The sequence below is a fragment of the Salvelinus namaycush genome, chromosome 11 (assembly GCF_016432855.1).
Source record: "Salvelinus namaycush isolate Seneca chromosome 11, SaNama_1.0, whole genome shotgun sequence".
In the NCBI taxonomy this organism is placed as follows: Eukaryota; Metazoa; Chordata; class Actinopteri; order Salmoniformes; family Salmonidae; genus Salvelinus; species Salvelinus namaycush.
Genome location: NC_052317.1, coordinates 19,637,625 through 19,660,473, shown reverse-complemented (window position 1 = coordinate 19,660,473; position 22,849 = coordinate 19,637,625). Strand labels below are relative to the sequence as shown.

Sequence of the window (22,849 nt, the reverse complement as noted above, 5' to 3'; positions counted from 1 at the left end):
GCTGCTGGTGAGCCTGGTGGCAGTCCTGTTAGTGAGAAGATGGATGTCTCAGTGTAATTCAAATGAATAACTAAAATAAAAAATAGACTACAAGGTCTACTTGTGATGCTGTGTGTCATTTTGAGTCCTGGTAAAAACATTCAGTTGATTCAGAATAAGGTGTATTATTAAATGGAAAGTTCACCCAAATGTACCTCATAGAGAGTAGCCTATGGAACCAGAGAATCAGTAACCCAACATTTTTTTTAAATTTATGTGCTCTATGAAGGATCAGATGTTTCTGATGTTCAAAATTTTTCCAAGGACCTCGGCACAGTTTGTTAGCTGTGGCTTCATGATGGACTCCCTGTCATGAGATCATATAGCCATAATGGTCACAATTCTTAATTTATTAAATGGCATTACACCAATGTGCTCGCGGGTGACCTTGATAGTCATGCTGGATTAATATAATCCTCTTGAGCATGCTATACCTGTAAAGGAGAAAGACAATATGCTCATATGGGTAAAATTGACTTAAATCAAACTGCTTCACCTTGTCAAAAGCTCCAGATCAAGGATGTCAAATTGTAACTCTGAGGTCACAAGGCCACATTCTCATATGTAATGTAACTGTCAGTGAAGTGATCCAATTACGGCTTTAATTGGATGCATTTCAGAGTTTGTCAAGGTCTTTTCACACTGATGTCCATAATTCACTATGGCTATATCATACACACCCCTGCTATGGCCGGTTTGATAGGACTTCAATTTGACACCTAATTAATGAAACAATTAGGCCAATTAACTAAGAACCGTGGAGGAATGAATTCCATAGTAGATGAGATCTTCGAAAAGGTGAATTACATGTGTCTGCAACATAGGAGAAAAACATGTTACAATCTCAAGATTATAGAAAATTAATCTTTATCAGTCCTATAGTAGATGTTAGCAGTCACAATCCTTAATCTAACATACACGTTATCACCCATAAACATGAATATAGCACATTTTCTATACATTTTCATGGGGAGGAGAGGCCTTTTAAAAAGTCTGCATGGCCACACTTACAGTATGATCTGTCTTTGTTTGCATGACTTGCCTCATTAAATCATAAATTGTGTCTGCGACAGTCTGATAATATGGAGCTTTTCCTGCTCTTCCACTGCTAGGCTAAATTAAAGGCCATCATCACTAGGCCAACATTGCTTCAAGCCCTGTCTACACTCTTAGAAAAAGGGTGCTATCTTGAACCTAAAAGGGTTTGTTGGCTGTCCCCATAGGAGAAGCCTTTGAAGAACCCTTTCGGGTTCCATGTAGAACCCTTTACATGGAACCCAAAAGGGTTCTCTTCTGGGGACAGCCAAATAACCATTTTGGAACCATTTCTTCTAAGAGCATAGGAGCTGCCTGACATGAGGACAGTTTTGCTTTTGGGGGCCACTGGCCCAGACCCCTGGGGCATCTCCAGCTTTTAACAGAGTTCATTAATGACCTCAAGCTTCTCCAATTACCTGCATTATTATATCTGTCTGCATGAGACCTATTTTCTGTAGCTGGTAAAGAGATCCCTGTTTAACGTTCAATAAAGTTAGTTAAGAAAATACCCCCCTCCCGTTTGTACCTGCCCTTTGCACTGATCAGTATTTTGGCACTTCAGCATGGCTTTTCCCCCTTGCGTCATTACTTAACTCCTCCCATAGATGTGCCATGTTTCAAATTGTTGTGGGGTAGCATTTCTATTTGATAAATGTTTGTAGAGGTCTGTTGAATGTAAGGCAATGCATTTAGTAATGAATATAATAAATATGTATAACACAATACATCACTATATCTGAGAAACAATACATAAATGAAACAATGGTATTCCGTTCCACCCCCTTTGTCGTCACGCTCTGGTACAGGCGCGCTCAGTGAGATTTGGCGCTAGTGTGTTGCCTTGAGGGGAATAACTTTTTAATGTCTTTTGACTTTTTAGTGATTTTCTTTTACATATCTTGATTAGCATTTTATGGATAATAATGTCGGATGAAGAACCGAAGGTCCCAGAGGATCTCTTTAAAGATGTTAAATTTTACGTGGTCGGGGACATTGACCAAAAGGTGAAGCTATCACTGTTGACATATAGCTAGCTAGCTAACCTAGCGAAGCAATGACGTTTACCGCACTAGACGGATAGCATAGCGAAACGCTAACAACCAGTCTGTTTCCATTTCACTTTTGTAACCCGTATTGTTTGCAGATCTGGTGTATAAACTAATGCATGCACTGCGTTTTACAAATATATATGAAGTTGTCATTGATCCAGATGAGGTTAGTTAGCGACCGTAGCCAGTTGGATGCTTAGCTAGCTAGCCAGTTTTCTACTAGTGCAGGTTAGCCAACCAGTATTCTGGCATTGCTATGACTTGGTTATCCTATTTTGCAACACAGCTAGTAATACAATAAATATACATTTGGCCTGTTTTGCATTGTATGGATTACCATAGCTAGAACGAGATGTATTGATAATATTGAGGTGAAAGACCATTGTCGGTTTGCTGAATTGTGCGCCTGTCATTGCGCATATGCGAGGACAAATCCGCCATTGTAGAGATGCAAGTGGCAACTTCCTGCCAAATAATGCCTTTAATTTACGCGCCTGTGTTTATAAACTGATTTATCGTGTACATACGATGTATATTCCTAGTTAAATACACCACGATCATTTTCAAATTGTTCCTTCAAACTATGCTTCAAATAATTAATCCCACTGAGATTGATTTGGCCTATACCGTGCATATTATTGTCACTTACTAGCTAGTTAATAATCAACAGTATCTTCTACTGCTCATTGATAACGTCAATTTCTTAAATATACAGGCCACCCCATGATTGATGAATAACGTCTTTGATGCCTACTGCCTTTCCTTATCACACTTTGGTTGGAATTGTACACATTTATCATATCATTTATCATATATATATATATATATATATATATATATATATATATATTTACAAAAGTTGATTTTATTAAATACTTTTGTAAAACTGCATTGTTGGTTAAGGGCTTGTAAGTAAGCATTTCACTGTTGTATTATGCAAATACGATTTGATTTGATCATGTGTGTTTTATTTCATTGATGTGATTTCATGTGCACTTTAGGTTGTCCAGCTGCTGAAAGCAGGGAAAGGCAAGGAGGTCTCATACAATGCCTTGGCTACACACATTATAGCAGAGGATGGAGATAACCCAGAGGTTGGGGAGTCACGAGAGGTCTTTGACCTTCCAGTTGTCAAGGTAAGGGTGTGAATTTTCCATGGATAACTGCCAAAATAAAGGAAACACCAACATAACATGTTTTAATAGGGCGTTGGACCACCACAACCTGCCAGAACAGCTTCAATGTTCCTTGGCATAGATTCTACAAGTGTCTGGAAGTATATTGGAGAGACACAACATTATTTTCCCACAAGAAATTCCATAATTTGGGGCGTATTCATTATGCAGATTCGGTTGCAAAACATTTCTTTAACGGAAGCCAATGGAATGAAACGGGGAGGGACCTACCTGAATTTGTCCAATAGCAGCTCTCTTTTTAGTTATGTTTTGCAACTGTTTGGCTAATGATTACACCCCAGGTTTTTTGTTGATGGTGGTGGAAAAGCTGTCTCAGGCGCCGCTCCAGAATCTCCCATAAGTGGTCTATTGGGTTGAAATCTGGTTAAATGCGGAATACATATTTCAGTTGGATGCATTGTTGTACAAATGACTATGTATCTCCCTTCACCCTTTAAACCATCTATGCTCCTTTGAGACCCCTCTTTCAAAGTCACTAAGCAGTGGTGGAAAAAGTACTCAATTGTCATACTTGAGTAAAAGTTAAGATACCTTAATTGAAAATTACTCAAGTAAAAGTGAAAGTCACCCAGTAAAATACTACTTGAGAAAAAGTCTTAAAAGTATTTGGTTTAAAATATTCTTAAGTATCAAAAGTAAATGGGATTGTTAAAATGTACTTAAGTATCAAAAGTAAAAGTATAAACCATTTAAAATTCCTTATATTAAGCAAATCAGATGGCACAATTGTATTTTACATTTTTATTGACGAATAGCCAGGGGCACACTAATTTACAAACAAAGCATTTGTGTTTAGTGAGTCCGCCAGATCTGAGGCAGTAGGGATGACCAGGGATGTTATCTTGATACGTGTGTGAATTGGACCATTTTCTTGTCAAAATGTAACGAGTACTTTTGGGTGTCAGGAAAAATGTATGGAGTATAAAGTACATGAAGTAAAAGTTGTCAAAAATATAAATAGTAAAGTACAGATACCCCCAAAAACTACTTAAGTAATACTTTAAAGTATTTTTACTGAAGTACTTTACACCACTGTTACTGTGATCTCTTGTAGCTATGGCATCCAAAATAATGGGCAACTGGGCATTTTTATACATTACCCTACCCTAAGCATGATGGGCTATTAATTGCTTATTTCCCAGGAACCACACCTGTGTGGAAGCACCTGCTTTCAATATACTTTATCCCTCATTTACTCAAGTGTTTCCTTTATTTTGGCAGGTACCTGTATATCCCTTTATGTAGTCAATTCACAAAAAATCCTGTAGCCTTGGTGGTGTGAAGGGAAAAAGTTCAACCGTTTTAAACTCTGTTTTTCAGCCGTCTTGGGTGACTTTGTCCGTCAGATGTGGAGACCTGCTACCGTATCTTTTCATAGAAATTAATTTCATGAACAATTGATTGATGTTTCTGAATTATATTTTAACGGTAACACTTTAGCTGAACGAATAGCTGAACATTTGAGTTGAATGACTTTCTTAACATAAGATAATTCAGAGTTACCGGTTTCTCCCCAGAGTCAGGACAAATATTCTTCGGTGTCACGGCATGTCTACCTAAAGTATGTACTTTTACGTATATATTGTTTTATGGATTTATTAGGATAAGTATTTTATATCATGTTAAGATCTTTCTCATGCATTTCTTTGTTTAGCTACCAGAAGATCTGAACACTCTTTGGGCCTTGATCACTTTTTATGGTGGTGACTGTCAACTCAACCTAAACAAGAAATGTACTCACCTGATTGTTCCAGAGCCAAAAGGGGTAATTATTTTTCAGTACTATTCTTGCCATATTAAGTTTTGTCATTCTTGTGTGGTGTTTGTGTTTTTCTAATGTAAAATTATTCCAATGCTCTTCCGATTCACAAGAAAATATGGGGGGGAAAAACACGATTTAAAGTGTTCACCCATTTTGGAGAAGATGGACAAATTGGTGAATTGGAACAGTCTTTTGAAAAAGAATGTCTGCATGTTGCTATTTTTAGGATTTATTGAGGTGCCTGCTGAGGCTCGTGTTTGTGTTGGACATTTTATAGGCCTTGCTTTGGCACTGGTCTGTCTGATGGTTATTGCAGGAAGGGGATGTCTTGTTTTACTGCTGTCTTTATGCTCAGGCACCAGGAGGTAGAGCCTGCCCATAGGTTGTCTAGTGTTTGCTTGGCCACTGAGAAATGCCTGAACACAACAGGTCTTTGTGTTACTTCAGGTTGTATTCTAAGGAAACAATTAATCTCAAGATCTTGATAGCTGTACTATTTTTTTTATTTTATTATTATAATATTTTTTTTCACCTTTTATTTAACCAGGTAGGCAAGTTGAGAACAAGTTCTCATTTACAATTGCGACCTGGCCAAGATAAAGCAAAGCAGTTCGACACATACAACAACACAGAGTTACACATGGAGTAAAACAAACATACAGTCAATAATACAGTAGGAAAAAAAAGAAGTATATACAATGTGAGCAAATGAGGTGAGATAAGGGAGGTAAATGCCATGGTGGCGAAGTAAATACAACATAGCAAGTAAAACACTGGAATGGTAGATTTGCAGTGGAAGAAAGTGCAAAGTAAAGATAGAAATAATGGGGAGCAAAGGAGCAAAATAAATAAATAAATACAGTAGGGGGAGAGGTAGTTGTTTGGGCTAAATTATAGATGGGCTATGTACAGGTGCAGTAATCTGTGAGCTGTTCTGACAGCTGGTGCTTAAAGCTAGTGAGGGAGATAAGTGTTTCCAGGTTCAGAGATTTTTGTAGTTCATTCCAGTCATTGGCAGCAGAGAACTGGAAGGAGAGGCGGCCAAAGGAAGAATTGGTTTTGGGGGTGACCAGAGAGATATACCTGCTGGAGCGCGTGCTACAGGTGGGTGCTGCTATGGTGACCAGCGAGCTGAGATAAGGGGGGACTTTACCTAGCAGGGTCTTGTAGATGACCTGGAGCCAGTGGGTTTTGCGACGAGTATGAAGCGAGGGCCAGCCAACGAGAGCGTACAGGTCGCAGTGGTTGGTAGTATATGGGGTTTTGGTGACAAAACGGATGGCACTGTGATAGACTGCATCCAATTTATTGAGTAGGGTATTGGAGACTATTTTATAAATGACATCGCCGAAGTCGAGGATCGGTAGGATGGTCAGTTTTACAAGGGTATGTTTGGCAGCATGAGTGAAGGATGCTTTGTTGCGAAATAGGAAGCCAATTCTAGATTTAACTTTGAATTGGAGATGTTTGATGTGAGTCTGGAAGGCGAGTTTACAGTCTAACCAGACACCTAGGTATTTGTAGTTGTCCACATATTCTAAGTCAGAACCGTCCAGAGTAGTGATGTTGGACGGGCGGGCAGGTGCAGGCAGCGATCGGTTGAAGAGCATGCATTTAGTTTTACTTGTATATAAGAGCAATTGGAGGGCACGGAGGAGAGTTGTATGGCATTGAAGCTCGTCTGGAGGGTTGTTAACACAGTGTCCAAAGAAGGGTTTGAACCCTGTGGCACCCCCATAGAGACTTCCAGAGGCCCGGACAACAGGCCCTCCGATTTGACACACTGAACTCTATCAGAGAAGTAGTTGGTGAACCAGGCGAGGCAATCATTTGAGAAACCAAGGCTATTGAGTCTGCCGATGAGGATGTGGTGATTGACAGAGTCGAAAGCCTTGGCCAGGTCAATGAATACGGCTGCACAGTATTGTTTCTTATCGATGGCGGTTAGGATATCGTTTAGGACCTTGAGCGTGGCTGAGGTGCACCCATGACCAGCTCTGAAACCAGATTGCATAGCGGAGAAGGTAATGGTGGGATTCGAAATGGTCGGTAATCTGTTTGTTGACTTGGCTTTCGAAGACCTTAGAAAGGCAGGGTAGGATAGATATAGGTCTGTAGCAGTTTGGGTCAAGAGTGTCCCCCCCTTTGAAGAGGGGGATGACTGCAGCTGCTTTCCAATCTTTGGGAATCTCAGACGACACGAAAGAGAGGTTGAACAGGCTAGTAAAATGGGTTGCAACAATTTCGGCAGATAATTTTAGAAAGAAACGGTCCAGATTGTCTAGCCCGGCTGATTTGTAGGGGTCCAGATTTTGCAGCTCTTTCAGAACATCAGCTGACTGGATTTGGGAGAAGGAGAAATGGGGAGGCTTTGGCAAGTTTCTGTGGGGGGTGCAGTGCTGTTGACCGGAGTAGGGGTAGCCAGGTGGAAAGCATGGCCAGCCGTAGAAAAAGGCTTATTGAAATTCTCAATTATAGTGGATTTATCGGTGGTGACAGTGTTTCCTGTCCTCAGTGCAGTGGGTAGCTGGGAGGAGGTGTTCTTATTCTCCATGGACTTTACAGTGTCCCAGAACTTTTTTGAGTTTGTGTTGCAGGAAGCAAATTTCTGCTTGAAAAAGCTAGCCTTGGCTTTTCTAACTGCCTGTGTATATTGGTTTCGAGCTTCCCTGATAAGTTGCATATCACGGGGGCAGTTCGATGCTAATGCAGAACGCCATAGGATGTTTTTGTGTTGGTTAAGGGCAGTCAGGTCTGGAGAGAACCAAGGGCTATATCTGTTCCTGGTTCAACATTTCTTGAATGGGGCATGCTTATTTAAGATGGTGAGGAAGGCATTTAATTAAAAAAAATAACCAGGCATCCTCTACTGACGGGATGAGATCAATATCCTTCCAGGATACCTCGGCCAGGTCGATTAGAAAGGCCTGCTCGCTGAAGTGTTTCAGGGAGCGTTTGACAGTGATGAGTGGAGGTCGTTTGACCGCTGACCCATTACGGATGCAGGCAATGAGGCAGTGATCGCTGAGATCTTGGTTGAAAACAGCAGAGGTGTATTTGGAGGGCAAGTTGGTTAGGATGATATCTATGAGGGTGCCCGTGTTTACGGCTTTGGGGTGGTACCTGGTAGGTTCATTGATAATTTGTGTGAGATTGAGGGCATCAAGCTTAGATTGTAGGATGGCTGGGGTGTTAAGCATGTTCCAGTTTAGGTCGCCTAGCAGCACAAGCTCTGAAGATAGATGGGGGGGAAATCAGTTCACATATGGTGTCCAGAGCACAGCTGGGGGCAGAGGGTGGTCTATAGCAGGCGGCAACGGTGAGAGACTTGATTTTAGAGAGGTGGATTTTTAAAAGTATAAGTTCAAATTGCTTGGGTACAGACCTGGATAGTAGGACAGAACTCTGCAGGCTATCTTTGCAGTAGATTGCCACTCCGCCTCCTTTGGCAGTTCTATCTTGTCTGAAAATGTTGTAGTTAGGAATGGAGATTTCAGAATTTTTGGTGGTCTTCCTAAGCCAGGATTCAGACACGGCTAGAACATCCGGGTTGGCAGTGTGTGCTAAAGCAGTGAATAAAACAAACTTAGGGAGGAGGCTTCTAATGTTAACATGCATGAAACCAAGGCTATTACGGTTACAGAAGTCATCAAAAGAGAGCTCCCGGGGAATAGGAGTGGAGCTAGGCACTGCAGGGCCTGGATTCACCTCTACATCACCAGAGGAACAGAGGAGGAGTAGGATAAGGGTACGGCTAAAAGCTATGAGAATTGGTCGTCTAGAACGTCCGGAACAGAGAGTAAAAGGAGGTTTCTGTGGGCGATAAAATAGCTTCAAGGTTTAATGTTCAGACAAAGGTATGGTAGGATGTGAATACAGTGGAGGTAAACCTAGGTATTGAGTGATGATGAGAGAGATATTGTCTCTAGAAACATCATTGAAACCAGGTGATGTCATCGCATGTGTGGGTGGTGGAACTGAAAGGTTGGATAAGGTATAATGAGCAGGGCTAGAGGCTCTACAGTGAAATAAGCCAATAAACACTAACCAGAACAGCAATGGACAAGGCATATTAACGTTAAGGAGAGGCATGCTTAGTCGAGTGATCATAAGGGTTCAGTGAGTAGTGAGGTTGGTTGGGGTAACGGCGATGCAGACAGCTAGCTGAGCCATCGGAAGCAAGCTAGCATAGGATGGAGGTCTGATTTTAGCCACCTCGTGCGTTTCCGACGGTAGATTAGTGGGGTTCCGTGTGGTAGAGGGGATCAATCCAATTGGCAAAATAGATATAGTTATAGTGACCCAAGAAAAGTAGTCCGATAGATAGACCTATTCAGAAAGACAGCTAATGATTAGCGGGCCGCAGATGGGCGTTCAGGTAACGTCGCGACGGAGGGGCCAGTTGGATAACTCCCGGTCCGGATAGGTGATTGTAGCCCAGGAGTGGCTGATGGAGCTCTTCAGCTGGCTAGCTCTGGAATAATTGATGTTTGCTCCGGGATCGACGTAAGCCAATAGTCACACGGATAGCAGCTAGCTAGCTGCGAGATCCAGGTGTAAATTTCCAGAGCTTGCGGTTAAAATCCGGGGATATGGAGAGAAAAATAGGTCCGATATGTTCTGGTCTGAGTCGCGTTGTACAAAACTGGCTTTTCGAGCTTAGCTTTTCGAGCTAAAGGATAGCTGATGACCACAAACCGTGGTTAGCTGAATACTAACGTTAGCCAGTAAACTGGCTAGCTTCTGGCTAGCTTCTGGTTAGCTTCTGGCTAGCTTCTATTGTGGGTTTCAGATTTGAGGTAAATAATACTTTTTTTTATATAATTGGTGAGGCGGGTTGCAGGAGAGTGTTTTGAAGTTGAGTTTTTGGAAAATAAAATGTATAAAAGATATGCGAAGGAAGATGTAAATATATATATACACGGGACACGACAAGATGAGGACAAAGGACGTCTGACTGCTATGCCATCTTGGGACAATGTGTTGGTCAGATGATGCCAAAACACACATTTTTGCAGTACACAGAAAAATAAATCATACACCTGAAACGTATTATGTCTGTACATTCACGCCGTGAATTGTGTTTTCCAGGAAAAGTATGAGGTTGCCCTGAAGCACAGCAGCATCAAAATTGTCACGCCGGAGTGGATCACACACTCCGCATTGGACAAGAGCAGGAAGGACGAGGCTCTGTACCACCCCCGGCTGACCTACCAGGAGGAGGAAGAGGATGAGGAGAGCGAGTACGAGTCGCGCTCCGAGGGCAGCTACAGCCCTCCAGGCCGCAGGCGCCCAGGCCCCAGGTCCCGGAGATCCAGCCCCTCATCAAGAGATGACTCCCCTGCTAGTGGCCGAGGAGGGACCTCGCCCAAAGCCGAGCGACGAGACGAACTCATGTTTGATGACTCGGATGACTCTTCCACGGAGAAGGAGGAGCGGAACCTGAACTGGACCCCAGCGGAGATGACCGGGCCGCCCCTGGGTCCTAAACGTAGACTGCAGCCAGTGAAGGACTCTGGCCTGATCAACCTCTGTGCCAGTGTTCCCCCTGTGCCAGGCAGTGCAGGGCCATCAGAAGCCCGGGCTGCCCTAGTACCCAGTGCTGCCCAGCCGGGGGCAGAGAGGACAGAGGGCATGGCAGGCTGGAGCCCAGCAGCCAGGACACTACGGAACATCACCAACAACTCTGACATCCAGCAGACCACAAGGCCCCCCAACGTTGCACACGTAAGAACACCGTTCTTTGGCGTTCTCTCAAGCTTTCTTTCTTGCTTGGTTTCTTTTGCAGTAGTGGTGTGAAATCAGGGTTCGAAACGGCGACCAGATCTCTCGCATTTGCAACCATTTGACTTGGCAATTTTTTTCTGGAGTTGGTCACGTTAATTTTTTGGTTAACAACTTGCTTAAAAAAATGCTTTTATCATGATTTATTCAAACCATTATGTGCATTTGACCAAATATAAACCATATGAAAGTATCTGCCTGCCCCTGTTTCGCTGTCGTCTGCTATGTGAGCGAGCCACTCTCACTCCTTCTCCCTACTGTGCCCATGGAGGAGAGAGGGATGCATTCTAATAAGCATAGAAGCATATGACCGTTGCTCAAAATGCATTTGTGGGAAAAATATAGTTTTCAACGCAACTACTGTTCTTCTAGTTACAGAGAGGGCGGCAGGTAGCCTAGTGGTTAGAGCGTAGGGCCAGTAACCGGAAGGTTGCTGTATCGAATCCCTGAGCTGACAAGGTAAACATCTGTTGTTCTGCCCCTGAACAAGGCAGTTACAAGGCAGTAACCCACTGTTCCCCGGTAGGTCGTCATTGTAAATAAGAATGTGTTCTTAACTGACTTGCCTAGTTAAATAAAGGTTAAAAAATGTAAATACCCAGTAGAAATTATGTTCGGGCCAGTAGGTTTTTTAACCCTGAGTAAATCTATCCAAATCAATCTAAGAACACAAGGGCATGCTAATTTAAAATATGGCAAGTCATTATTAGCCTGGTTCTGTATGGAATGCAGGTACATATGGGATACAGGTCATTATGGTCACGTAGCGGCAAAGCATTGGTGCGATACCATCAACTGAAAAAGTTGATGTCTTTGATAAAATGTCAACATTTGTTTGGTTTCGTACCACAGATCCTACAGAGTCTCTCTGCCTCAACGAAGACATTAGAGCAGCAGCAGCAGCAAACGAACCAGGGCCAGCCCAACGCCCAACCCAACCCGCTCCTGTTCAACCAAGCGAAGCCCCAAGGTCAGCAGCAGCTCACAGCCGAAGCACAGCAGCAGTTACTGCAGCAACAGTCTCATCAGGTCCCCCAACAACAACAGCCACAACAACAACAACAGCCACAACAACAACAACAGCCACAACAACAACACCCACCTCAGCAGCTGCCACAGCAGCAGCACCCCATGCTGCAGCATCTCCCACCACAGCAACTCATGCAGTTGCACCACCAGCAACAACAACAACAACAACAGCAGCAGCAGCCGCAGGTTCCTCAGCCAGGTTTCCCTCCTCAGTTGCCACAACAACAACAAGCCCATCAGTTCATCCAGCAGCAGCCACAGCAACAGCAGATCCACCAACAACAGATCTTCACCCAGCAACAACAACAACAACCACAACATGCATTCTCGCAGCAACAACTGCGACCGCAGCAGCTCCTGCGGCCACCAATGCAGCAGCAGCAGCAGCTCCAACAGCAGCAGCATGCTTTACAACAGCAGCTACAGCAGTTCCAGCAGCACAGGCTCCAGCAACAGCTGCAGCAGCAACAGCAGCAGCAGCAACAGCAGCAGAACCAACAGCAACAGCAACTCCATCAACAACACCTCCAACAGCAGCAGCAGCAGCATTTCCTGCAGCAACAGATGCAGCAGCAGCACATGCAGCAGCTCCAACAACAGCAGCAGCAGCATCTGAAGAGCCAGCAGCAGTCACTGCAGCAGCATCCGAGCCAGCAGCCACTCCAGCAGCAGCAGCAGCCGCAGCAGCAGCAAGGGTCACTACAGCCTCAGCTCCAGCCGCCTCAAGTGCACCAGTTGTTTGGCCACGAGCCAGGACAGGAGAGTAAGTTCTCTAAGACACAATTGATTTCAAGTTCAGTTTCAGTTCATTACAAAAAGTCATCAAAATACATTAAAAAAACAATCGCGATCAGATGATATACATCCAATGATCATCATGCTGTTTTTAATGGTTATAGTTCTGATTTGTTTGACTAACCAAACATTGTTCTGTTTGCTGCTGTAGTTCCAGAAGATGGCTTCTTGGTGGGCTGTGTGTTTGCTGTTGCTGACTACCCAGAGCAGATGGCAGACAAGCAGCTCCTTGCCACGTGGAAGAGAGTAAGAAAAAAAAACGTTCATTATTTTCTTGGACTTATCTTTATCTTGTGTCTTAGCAAACAGCATTCATTATAACTGCATTTGTTAAACTACTGTTTTTCCCCTTGCATTGCTGAGTTGTATTTTGTCAATCACAGATTATCCAGGCCTATGGTGGAATTGTGGACTCCTCTCTCAACAACCGCTGCACTCACCTGCTCTGTGAAACTCAAGTCAGCAGCATGTATGTCCAGGTAAGCATCACTAAAGAGTTTTTCATCTCAGCTAAAGGCTTGTTTGAAGGACAAGTGTGTGTGTGTGTGTTAGAGTCCTGCATCGGGTCGGATACCCGCTGTTGACCCTCAACAAAATCAGCTGGCGGGTGGAATGAAAGTAGAGGTCGACCGATACCGATTATTGAAGGACCAAAAAAAGCCGATACCGATTAATCGTCTGATTTTATTTATTTATTTGTAATAATGACAATTACAACAATACTGAATGAACACTTTTATTTTAACTTAATATAATACATCAATAAAATCAATTTAGCCTCAAATAAATAATGAAACATGTTCAATTTGGTTTAAATAATGCAAAAACAAAGTGTTGGAGAAGAAAGTAAAAGTGCAATATGTGCCATGTAAGAAAGCTAACGTTTAAGTTCCTTGCTTAGAACATGAGAACATATGAAAGCTGGTGGTTCCTTTTAACATGAGTCTTCAATATTCCCAGGTAAGAAGTTTTAGGTTGTAGTTATTATAGGAATTATAGGACTATTTCTCTCTATACCATTTGTATTTCATTAACCTTTGACTATTGAATGTTCTTATAGGCACTTCAGTATTGCCAATGTAACAGTATAGCTTCCATCCCTCTCATCGCTCCTACCTGGGCTCGAACCAGGAACACAACGACAACAGCCACCCTCGAAGCAGCGTTACCCATGCAGAGCAAGGGGAATAACTACTCCAAGTCTCAGAGCGAGTGACGTTTGAAACGCTATTAGCGCGCACCCCGCTAACTAGCTAGCCATTTCACATCGGTTACACCAGCCTAATCTCGGGAGTTGATAGACTTGAAGCACAGCGAAGAGCTTCTGGCAAAACGCAGGAAAGTGCTGTTTGAATGAATGCTTACGAGCCTGCTGCTGCCTACCACCGCTCAGTCAGACTGCTCTATCAAATCATAGACTTAGTTATAACATAATAACACACAGAAATACGAGCCTTAGGTCATTAATATGGTAGAATCTGGAAACTATCATCTCGAAAACAAGACGTTTATTCTTTCAGTGAAATACGGAACCGTTCCGTATTCTATCTAACGGGTGGCATCCATAAGTCTAAATATTCCTGTTACATTGCACAACCTTCAATGTTATGTCATAATTATGTAAAATTCTGGCAAATTAGGCGGCCCAAACTGTTGCATATACACTGACTCTGCGTGCAATGAACGCAAGAGAAGTGACACAATTTCACCTGGTTAATATTGCCTGCTAACCTGGATTTCTTTTAGCTAAATATGCAGGTTTAAAAATATATACTTCTGTGTATTGATTTTAAGAAAGGCATTGATGTTTATGGTTAGGTACACATTGGAGCAACGATACACACCGCATCGATTATATGCAACGCAGGCACACGCTAGATAAACTAGTAATATCATCAACCATGTGTAGTTAACTAGTGATTATGATTGATTGATTGTTTTTTATAAGATAAGTTTAATGCTAGCTAGCAACTTACCTTGGCTTCTACTGCATTCGCGTAAGAGGCAGGCTCCTCGTGGAGTGCAATGTAATCAGGTGGTTAGAGCGTTGGACTAGTTAACTGTAAGGTTGCAAGATTGAATCCCGCGAGCTGACAAGGTAAAAATCTGTCGTTCTGCTCCTGAACGAGGCAGTTAACCCACCGTTCCTAGGCCGTCATTGAAAATAAGAATGTGTTCTTAACTGACTTGCCTAGTTAAATAAAGATTAAATAAGGTGTAAGGTGTAAAAAGGTGTAAAAAAAACACACCAAAAAACGGCCAAATCGGTGTCCAAAAATACCGATTTCCGATTGTTATGAAAACTTGAAATCGGCCCTAATTAATCGGCCATTTCGATTAATCGGTCGACCTCTATTAGGTACACATTGGTGCAACGACAGTGCTTTTTTCGCGAATGCGCTAGTTTAATCAATCTTTTTTTCAGAGGGATTAGAGTCGTCTGTGTCGCATCTCATTGTGAAAATAAACAACAAAACGTGCAGGACTCTAGTGTGTGTGTGTCCGTTATATTAGGTTTTAAAGGTAATCTCTCTTGTTGCTGTACCTTAGGCCCTACGGGAGGGGAGGCGCTGTGTCACTGCCCACTGGCTGAACACAATCCTGAAAAAAAAGAAGATGGTTCCTCCCCACAGAACCCTACACCTCCCCTTCGCCTTCCCACCTGGAGCCAAGCCCTGCTCACAACACGTACGCATCACTTCCTCTTTATCTCGCCACATTCAAAACATCTAACATGGTTTGGGAACTGCTTTCATTTGTTTTTAATTTTGAACAATGGTACAATCAGTGGTGTGCTATTTTCCCCCCCATAATTTCGCAATCAAAGTTTGTTCCGACATGTAGCCTATTGAATAGACCTGATATAATTTTAAAATATGTATAAAATGCATCCTCCAAATTGGCTCAAATACATTTTTCCATTTTTAATACCCTCAAACACCAAATTAGGCCTACCAAAAAATAAAAATAAAGGGCACCATCAGTCAATCGTGAATGACAGTTCTTCACGTTTTACGGATGAAATGTCCAAGCTGTATGCCAACCATTTGATCTAAATCAGTTTCATGGGTATATGCTTTCAGATCTCTTGAATGATGTACATAACCTACTGTTTGAGTGCATTTTAGAGCAGATGGAGTTCACAAGCTACAGCCTCCCTGTGTTTTGTTTGTCGAAGCACATATTTTGCCCAGTGGCACGTTCTGTTGAGTCTTGGCCTCATGATTTAAATGAGCACCATTGCACTCTGAGAAGTGGCGGAGTGTTGCTCCGGCAGCACCACACCCATGGGTACAATCATACATTTTGCATTGGTGTATGATGAGGTAATGACTAGAATTCCAAGGAGAACTAGGCCTATGTAATGAATAGCTCAGAAGTAGAGTTCATAGCTTCAATAGTAAGTCCATTGACGTTCCTAACATTCGTTCCTCCTCAGATCATCTCTGTGACTGGCTTTGTGGACTCAGACCGTGATGACCTGAAGCTAATGGCCTACCTGGCAGGAGCCAGATACACAGGCTACCTCTGTCGTAGCAACACTGTGCTCATCTGTAAAGAGTACGAGAAGATATTGATATGCTTTCACCTATTTAGAATGGCATGTAAATGTTGTAGACACAGTCAAGTCATTGGCGTAATCATGTTCAGAATTTGTGTGGATGGGTTGCAGGTTTTATATATATGTGTGTGTGTGTGTGTGTGTTTTATGCCTGCATCATGTCTGTTTTATTTTGCTGTTGGAATCCCCTGTGTTAACCCTCTCCATCCCTGTCTCCTCAGGCCCAGTGGTCTGAAGTATGAGAAGGCCAAGGAGTGGAGGATCCCCTGCGTCAACGCCCAGTGGCTCTGTGACATCCTCCTGGGGAACTTTGAGGCTCTCCGGCAGATGCAGCACAGCAGATACTCCAACTTCAACCTGCAGGAACCACTCATCCCCAACCAGCATCTGGTTCAGAACCTACTGGGTACAGGGTTCAGAAGTCTTACAGTGGGGGACAAGGGGACTTTACAGTGTATTCGGAAAGTATTCAGAACCCTTACCTTTTTCCACATTTTGTTACGTTACAGCCAAAAGGATGAAAAAAAAAATAAATCCTCATCAATCTACACACAATACCCCATAATGACAAAGCGAAAACAGCTTTTTAGACATTTTTGCAAATTGATTAAAAAACAGAAATACCTTTTTATTACATAAGTATTCAGACCCTTCGTTATGGGACTCAAAATTGAGCTCGGGTGCATCCTAGTTCCATTGATCATCCTTGAGCTGTTTCTATAACTTGGTTGGAGTCTACTTGTGGTAAATTCAATTGATTGGACATGATTTGGAAAGGCACACAACTGTCTATATAAGGTCCCACAGTTGACAGTGCATTTCAGAGCAAAAACCAAGCCAAAGGAATTGTCCATAGAGCTCCGAGACAGGATTGTGTTTATCTGGGGTAGGGTACCAAAACATTTCTGCAGCATTGAAGGTCCCCAAGAACACAGTGGCCTTAAATCATTCTTAAATGGAAGAAGTTTAGGACCATCAAGACACTTCCTAGAGCTGACCGCCCGGCCAAACTGAGCAATCGGGGGAGAAGGGCCTTGGTCAGGGAGGTGACCAAGAACCCGATGGTCACTCTCATAGAGCTCTGGAGTTCCTCTGTGGAGATGGGAGAACCTTCCAGAAGGACAACCACAAATGCAGCACTCTACCAATCAGGCCTTTATAATAGAGTTGCCAGACGGAAGCCACTCCTCAGTAAAAGGCACATGACAGCCTGCTTGGAGTTTGCCAAAAGGCACCTAAAGGACTCTGACCATGAGAAACAAGATTCTCTGGTCTGATGAAGATAGAACTCTTTGACGTGAATGCCAAGCGTCACGTCTGGAGGAAACCTGGCACCACCCCTACAGTGAAGCATGGTGGTGGCAGCATCATGCTGTGGGGATGTTTTTCAATGACAGAGACTGAGAGCCTAGTCAGGATCGAGGGAAAGATTAACAGAGCAAAGTATAGCGAAATCCTTGATGAAAACCTGCTCCAGACCTGAGTGGGGTGAAGGTTCACCTTCCAATGAGGACAATGACCCTAAGCACACAGCCAAGACAACGCAGGAGTGGCTTCAGGACAAGTCTCTGAATGTCCTTGAGTAGCCCAGACAGAGCCCGGACTTGAACCCGATCGAACATCTCTGGAGAGGCCTGAAAATAGCTGTGCAGCGACGCTCCTCATCTAACCTGACAGAGCTTGAGAGGATCTGCAGATAAGAATGGGAGAAACTCCCCAAATACAGGTATGCCAAGCTTGTAGCGTCATACCCAAGAAGGATCAAGGATGTAATCACAAAAAGGTGCTTCAATAAAGTACTGAGTAAAGGGTCTGAATACTTATGTAAATGTGATATTTCAGTAGTTTTTTTTAATATAAATTTGCAACAATTTCTAAAAACCTGTTTTTTCTTGTTAATTATGGGGTATTGAGTGTAGATTTTTTGTTAATATAATACATTTTTGAATAAGACTATTGTAACAAAATATGGGGGGAAATCAAGGAGTCTGAATACTTTCCGAATGCACTGTATATGGGTAATAATAAAAACATTTTCTTGAGGGTGATGGACAAAATTCTTAAACACAGGTGTGGATTATATATATTTTTCTCCTTTTGATTTTAGGTGCTTGGAGGACTCCTGTGAAGGTTTCACCTGATGCGTTGGCAGCATTGCAGCTGCAACAGAAGCAGAGACAGTCTGAGTCCAACTCCCAGCCTCCAAATAAGAAGCCAAGGTGAGTCTCCATCACTCTAAATTTCACAGTGTTGTGTAGCACAGTATGTTGAATTAGTCAATCTGCAAAATTTGTGTTAGGAAAAGTATTTGTTTCTAAAAATATATTTATTTATATTTATTTATTTATTTGTATATATGGATACAATGCAATTACCTAAAGTTTCTCATCCAATGATCCAAATGTTCTCCCAATTGTAGACTTGAGGAGATTCAATCCCCAACCAAGAAGCTTCCACCAGAGTCGACACCGTACATTTTCTTTACTGGCTTTGAGCCAACACAGGTCCAACAATTCATGAAGGTAATTGCCTTTTTATGCCTCTGCGCAGCTGAGTCTGCAGGAAACAGTCATTGTCTAGAATTATTGTTATCAGTCACCAATATTTATCAAAACGTATCACAGGATGACTTCTGATTCTCAGCACTCGCAGACCAGCCTCTAACAATGCATCTAATGTCTCCTTCTGTCTTTCCAGAGGCTGCACAACCTTGGAGGGGAGATTGCAGAGAGCGCTCAGAAGTGCACCCATCTGGTGGCCAACAAGGTGACGAGGACGGTGAAGTTTCTCACAGCCATGTCAATCGTCAAGCACATCGTCACCCCTGAGTGGTTAGAAGAGAGCTGGAAGAGCCAGAAGTTTGTCGGTACGTTAAATATGCATTCAGTTATTAGAGAATAGATCTGTGTGAGGGAGTTTCATGTTGCGAGATACAAAAAGTAAGCGATCACAACAGTGTGTAGCTTTGTAGAGTGTATGTGGGTTCTTAGAGGGAGTGTGTTTGGTTTTAGAGTTTTTGTACATTCTTTAGAGCAGGGTTCCCCAACTGGTGGCCCGCTGACCGAATTTGGCCCGTGGGTGATTTTATTTTAAAAGTTACATTTAAAATATGTTTTATTGTTGGACATAAGACTGTGAAAACACCAGCAAATCACTGATATTAATTTAGGAAATCTGTTCCAAAGTATTCCCATGCATAATAGATAGATACAGTATGTGTGATCGTATACAAATCTAATCTAAGGTATAAAACTATTATGTTTTAGTCAAATATGATCTGTTTTGACGTCTTGCTGTCAATTTGCAGACTACAAATTACTTGTAATTATGTTCTGGCCCCCTGACCATCTGCTTAAGAAAATCATCCCTTGTAATTATGTTCTGGCCCCCTGACCATCTGCTTAAGAAAATCATCCCTTGGCTGAATCTAGTTGATGATCCCTGCTTTAGACTACAGTATGTGTGTATTCGTTAGAGTATGTCTATTCTTATAGTACGTGTTTGTTTATTCAGATGAGCAGAACTACATGCTGAGAGATGCAGAGGCAGAGGTGCTGTTTGGCTTCAGTCTGGAAGAGTCACTGAAGAGGGCCCACACTGCACCACTCTTCAAGGTTAGTGAAACAATGCACTTATGGAATCTATCCCCAATGTCTATCTGCCTGGACAGTGGACATCAATGTGTATATACTTGTTCTGTCGAGTCATCAGATTGTTATCGAGTGAATTTGTCTGATTGGATGCATTCAATTAGTGCAGCACAATTAATCAAATTCACATCGAAATCGCAATATTGAGATGTGCAATATCCATATTGCATGCAATATTTTGAAACGCCAGTCAGCCGCATGTAAGGTCCATTTGTAGTTTCCAATGTTTGTCATCGCTCTCCTTCTCTTGCGGCTGCTTCCCACACACCAAGCCCCAACCCGTCACTCAAGCAACGCAGTTCCTCCTCCCCACTGTTAGCCCTGTTGTTAGAGTCACTATAAGTTTGCATGCTATTCTGTCAAATGCAGTCAACAGATTGTTCCAAACAAGCACGATGGTGCTTTCCACTTTGCTTCTTAATATGAATCACTCTATTTCCATGATTCCAACAGTCACCCAAGTGTTTTGAGCTACACTGTACTAAACATTAGGAACAACTTTCCATGACATAGACTGACCAGGTGAATCCTATGATCCCTTATTGATATCACCTGTTAAATCCACTACAATCAGTGTAGATGAAGGGGAGGAGACAGGTTAAAGAAGGATTTTTAAGCCTTGATACAATTGAGCCATGGATTGTGTCTGTGTGCCATTTAGAGCGTAAATTGGCAAGACAAAATATTTTAGTGCCTTTGAATGGGGTATGGTAGTAGGTGCCAGGCACACCAGTTTGAGTGTGTCAAGAACTGCAACACTGCTGGGTTTTTTCACGCTCAACAGTTATCCATGTGTATCAAGAATGGTCCACCACCCAAAGGACATCCAGCCAACTTGACACAATTGTGGGAAGCATTGGAGTCAACATGAGCCAGCATCCCTGTGGAATGCTTTTGACACCTTGTAGACCATGCCCTGATGAATTGAGTCTGTTCTGAGGGCAAACGGGGGTGCAACTCAATATTATGAAAGTATTCCTAATGTTGTGTACACTCCGTGTAAGTCAAATCGCAATCGCAATATTTGGTTAAAAAAACCACAATGACATTTTTTGCCCATATCTTGCAGCCCTACATTAGATACCCAACTGGCTCTTAAACATGCCTTTCTGTTTTTCTCTCCCTCTCTAGGGCAAGTATTTCTACATTACCCCTGGGATCTGTCCCAGCCTTATCACTATGAAAGCCATTGTAGAGAGCGCAGGAGGCAAGGTGCTCCCCAAGCAGCCCTCCTTCCGCAAAATAATGGAGCACAAGCAGAACAAGGTACTGGTCCTCTCCATGTTGTCACAGCATTGTGTTATAAATGTGTACTTGAAGAATGTGACATGTGAGGTGATGTTCTATTACTGAACTCATGGAATGTTTTCTGTTATTTTCAGAACCTTGCTGAGATCATCCTGATATCCTGTGAGAATGATCTTCATCTATGTAGAGAGTACTTCTTGAAGAACATTGGTAAGAGAAACCTGTAAATGTACACATGTGCTTTGGATGTGGCCGATTGTTTCGACATCCTGTTTTGACTTTAGCCTAAACCTACTTCTTGTCTCCCCTGTTTCTTCCTAACAGACACTCACAATGCTGAGTTTATATTGACTGGTGTATTGACACAGAACATGGATTATGAATCATATCCTTTTAAATAAAACCTGGGTTTTAAGATCGTGTCAATTGATTGTAGTGATTCTGATTGTGATATCCAATTTGTTGTTCTGTTAAAGCCCAGCTCACCACTTTCCTTAACAATCTCACATATAAATTCACATGATGGCGAAGACAAGAAGGTGAAGATGAGGAGGCAGCAAGGAAGGCTAAAACAAGGCGCAATGTACAGTCACACTACTCTTGATATTTTGCAAGATTTTGTACCCTGTGGATAGATAATCGGTCGTTTTGTAGCTTTTTGTAACAACCGTTAATACATACATAAATGTATGTTATTTTTGTGGACTGAATGTTTAAATTATGGATTGATTTTAACATGTTTTATTGTATTGTCAAAAGGTTCCAGCAATTATTCAACACTTTTGGAATAAAATCAGAACTTTGTCAAAATTAATCTGAGAATTTCTTTGCTTTCTCACAAATGTCACTATTTAGATATTCATGGTACAGTGCCAAAACTCTTACAATTTTACAATCACAACATAAGAAGCAGAGTTTGTTACGGTTCATGTATTGAACCAAACTTCACTAAGCAACATAATTTAATGATCAAATTCTACTGTCATACCAGACTTTTCCAAACTACCAAATTGAACATGGTCTCTACTCTTGATCTTACTTTTAAGACATAATTCCTCAAAGACTTGATTTAATTAATTGTTAATGATGTATTAAAGTAGTTACTGGTGATCGAAAATTGCTTGCTGTCAGACAAGAGCCTGGAGTTATCTCTTGGCCCCTCTGGTGGGTGAATAGCCTGAGGTGATGCCCTCAAAAACAATTGAATTAGTGCCTCATCCAAGGTCGTGTGCCAGATACGCTTTGGGGAGCTGATCATGTTACCAAAGATGTTGAAGTTTGGAAAACTGGAACCAAGTAATTGTTGGTCCATTGTGGATAACATTTTGGGCTTCTAAATATGCTTTGTGTCATATTAAATATGATGTACTGTACACAATGCTGTTATCTTCAACTGACGTTATATAACTTTATTTTGAATAACCTTCATTTCCCGCACAGGTATTACTAATAACCTTGATAGGCCTACTGTAATGGATCCATAGGTAACTATGAACAGGATATCCTCTTTCTTGAGACCCTTGGGTTTTAAGAAATCTAGCGCTGTACAGGGATTCATAGTCATCTGAAAATAAACCTAGCTCTATAATCAAACAAAGGACGTACCAAATCAGTATTAACAGAAATATAGGTTACATTTGCCGACAGATGTGGGCAAGAGGAGAGATCCATAGTCCATTGCATCAACCTCAAAAATA

The 22,849-nt window shown here is 42.2% G+C and overlaps 1 protein-coding gene across 2 annotated transcripts; it reads left to right on the top strand.

The window, feature by feature from the left end:
• The first annotated feature begins 1,878 nt into the window (after window positions 1–1,878).
• LOC120055891 (PAX-interacting protein 1-like) lies at window positions 1,879–21,957 on the top strand. Of its 2 annotated transcripts, XM_039003927.1 has the most exons (20): window positions 1,879–2,081; window positions 3,128–3,262; window positions 4,643–4,686; window positions 4,820–4,883; window positions 4,977–5,087; window positions 10,176–10,811; window positions 11,721–12,660; window positions 12,844–12,938; window positions 13,076–13,171; window positions 15,243–15,380; window positions 16,132–16,253; window positions 16,476–16,660; window positions 18,362–18,473; window positions 18,674–18,776; window positions 18,952–19,120; window positions 19,768–19,868; window positions 21,036–21,170; window positions 21,287–21,362; window positions 21,477–21,537; window positions 21,660–21,957. In XM_039003927.1, exons 1-20 carry the CDS (start codon window positions 2,001–2,003, stop codon window positions 21,673–21,675), a joined length of 3,420 nt encoding a protein of 1,139 aa, XP_038859855.1. In that variant the 5' UTR covers window positions 1,879–2,000; the 3' UTR covers window positions 21,676–21,957. The 2 variants fall into 2 exon arrangements, with proteins under 2 accessions (XP_038859855.1, XP_038859856.1); XM_039003928.1 differs by lacking the exons at window positions 4,643–4,686; window positions 4,820–4,883.
• The last annotated feature ends 892 nt before the right edge of the window (window positions 21,958–22,849 follow it).

What these genes read in the sequence shown, in the direction of transcription:
- LOC120055891 (XM_039003927.1), top strand. Translation starts at nt 2,001, where the DNA reads ATGTCGGATGAAGAACCGAAGGTCCCAGAGGATCTCTTTAAAGATGTT. An exon ending in AGATGTGGAGACCTGCTACC is followed by an intron (nt 4,687 to 4,819) that starts GTATCTTTTCAT and finishes AAGATAATTCAG; the next exon opens with AGTTACCGGTTTCTCCCCAG. An exon ending in GAAGAGCCAGAAGTTTGTCG is followed by an intron (nt 19,121 to 19,767) that starts GTACGTTAAATA and finishes TTGTTTATTCAG; the next exon opens with ATGAGCAGAACTACATGCTG.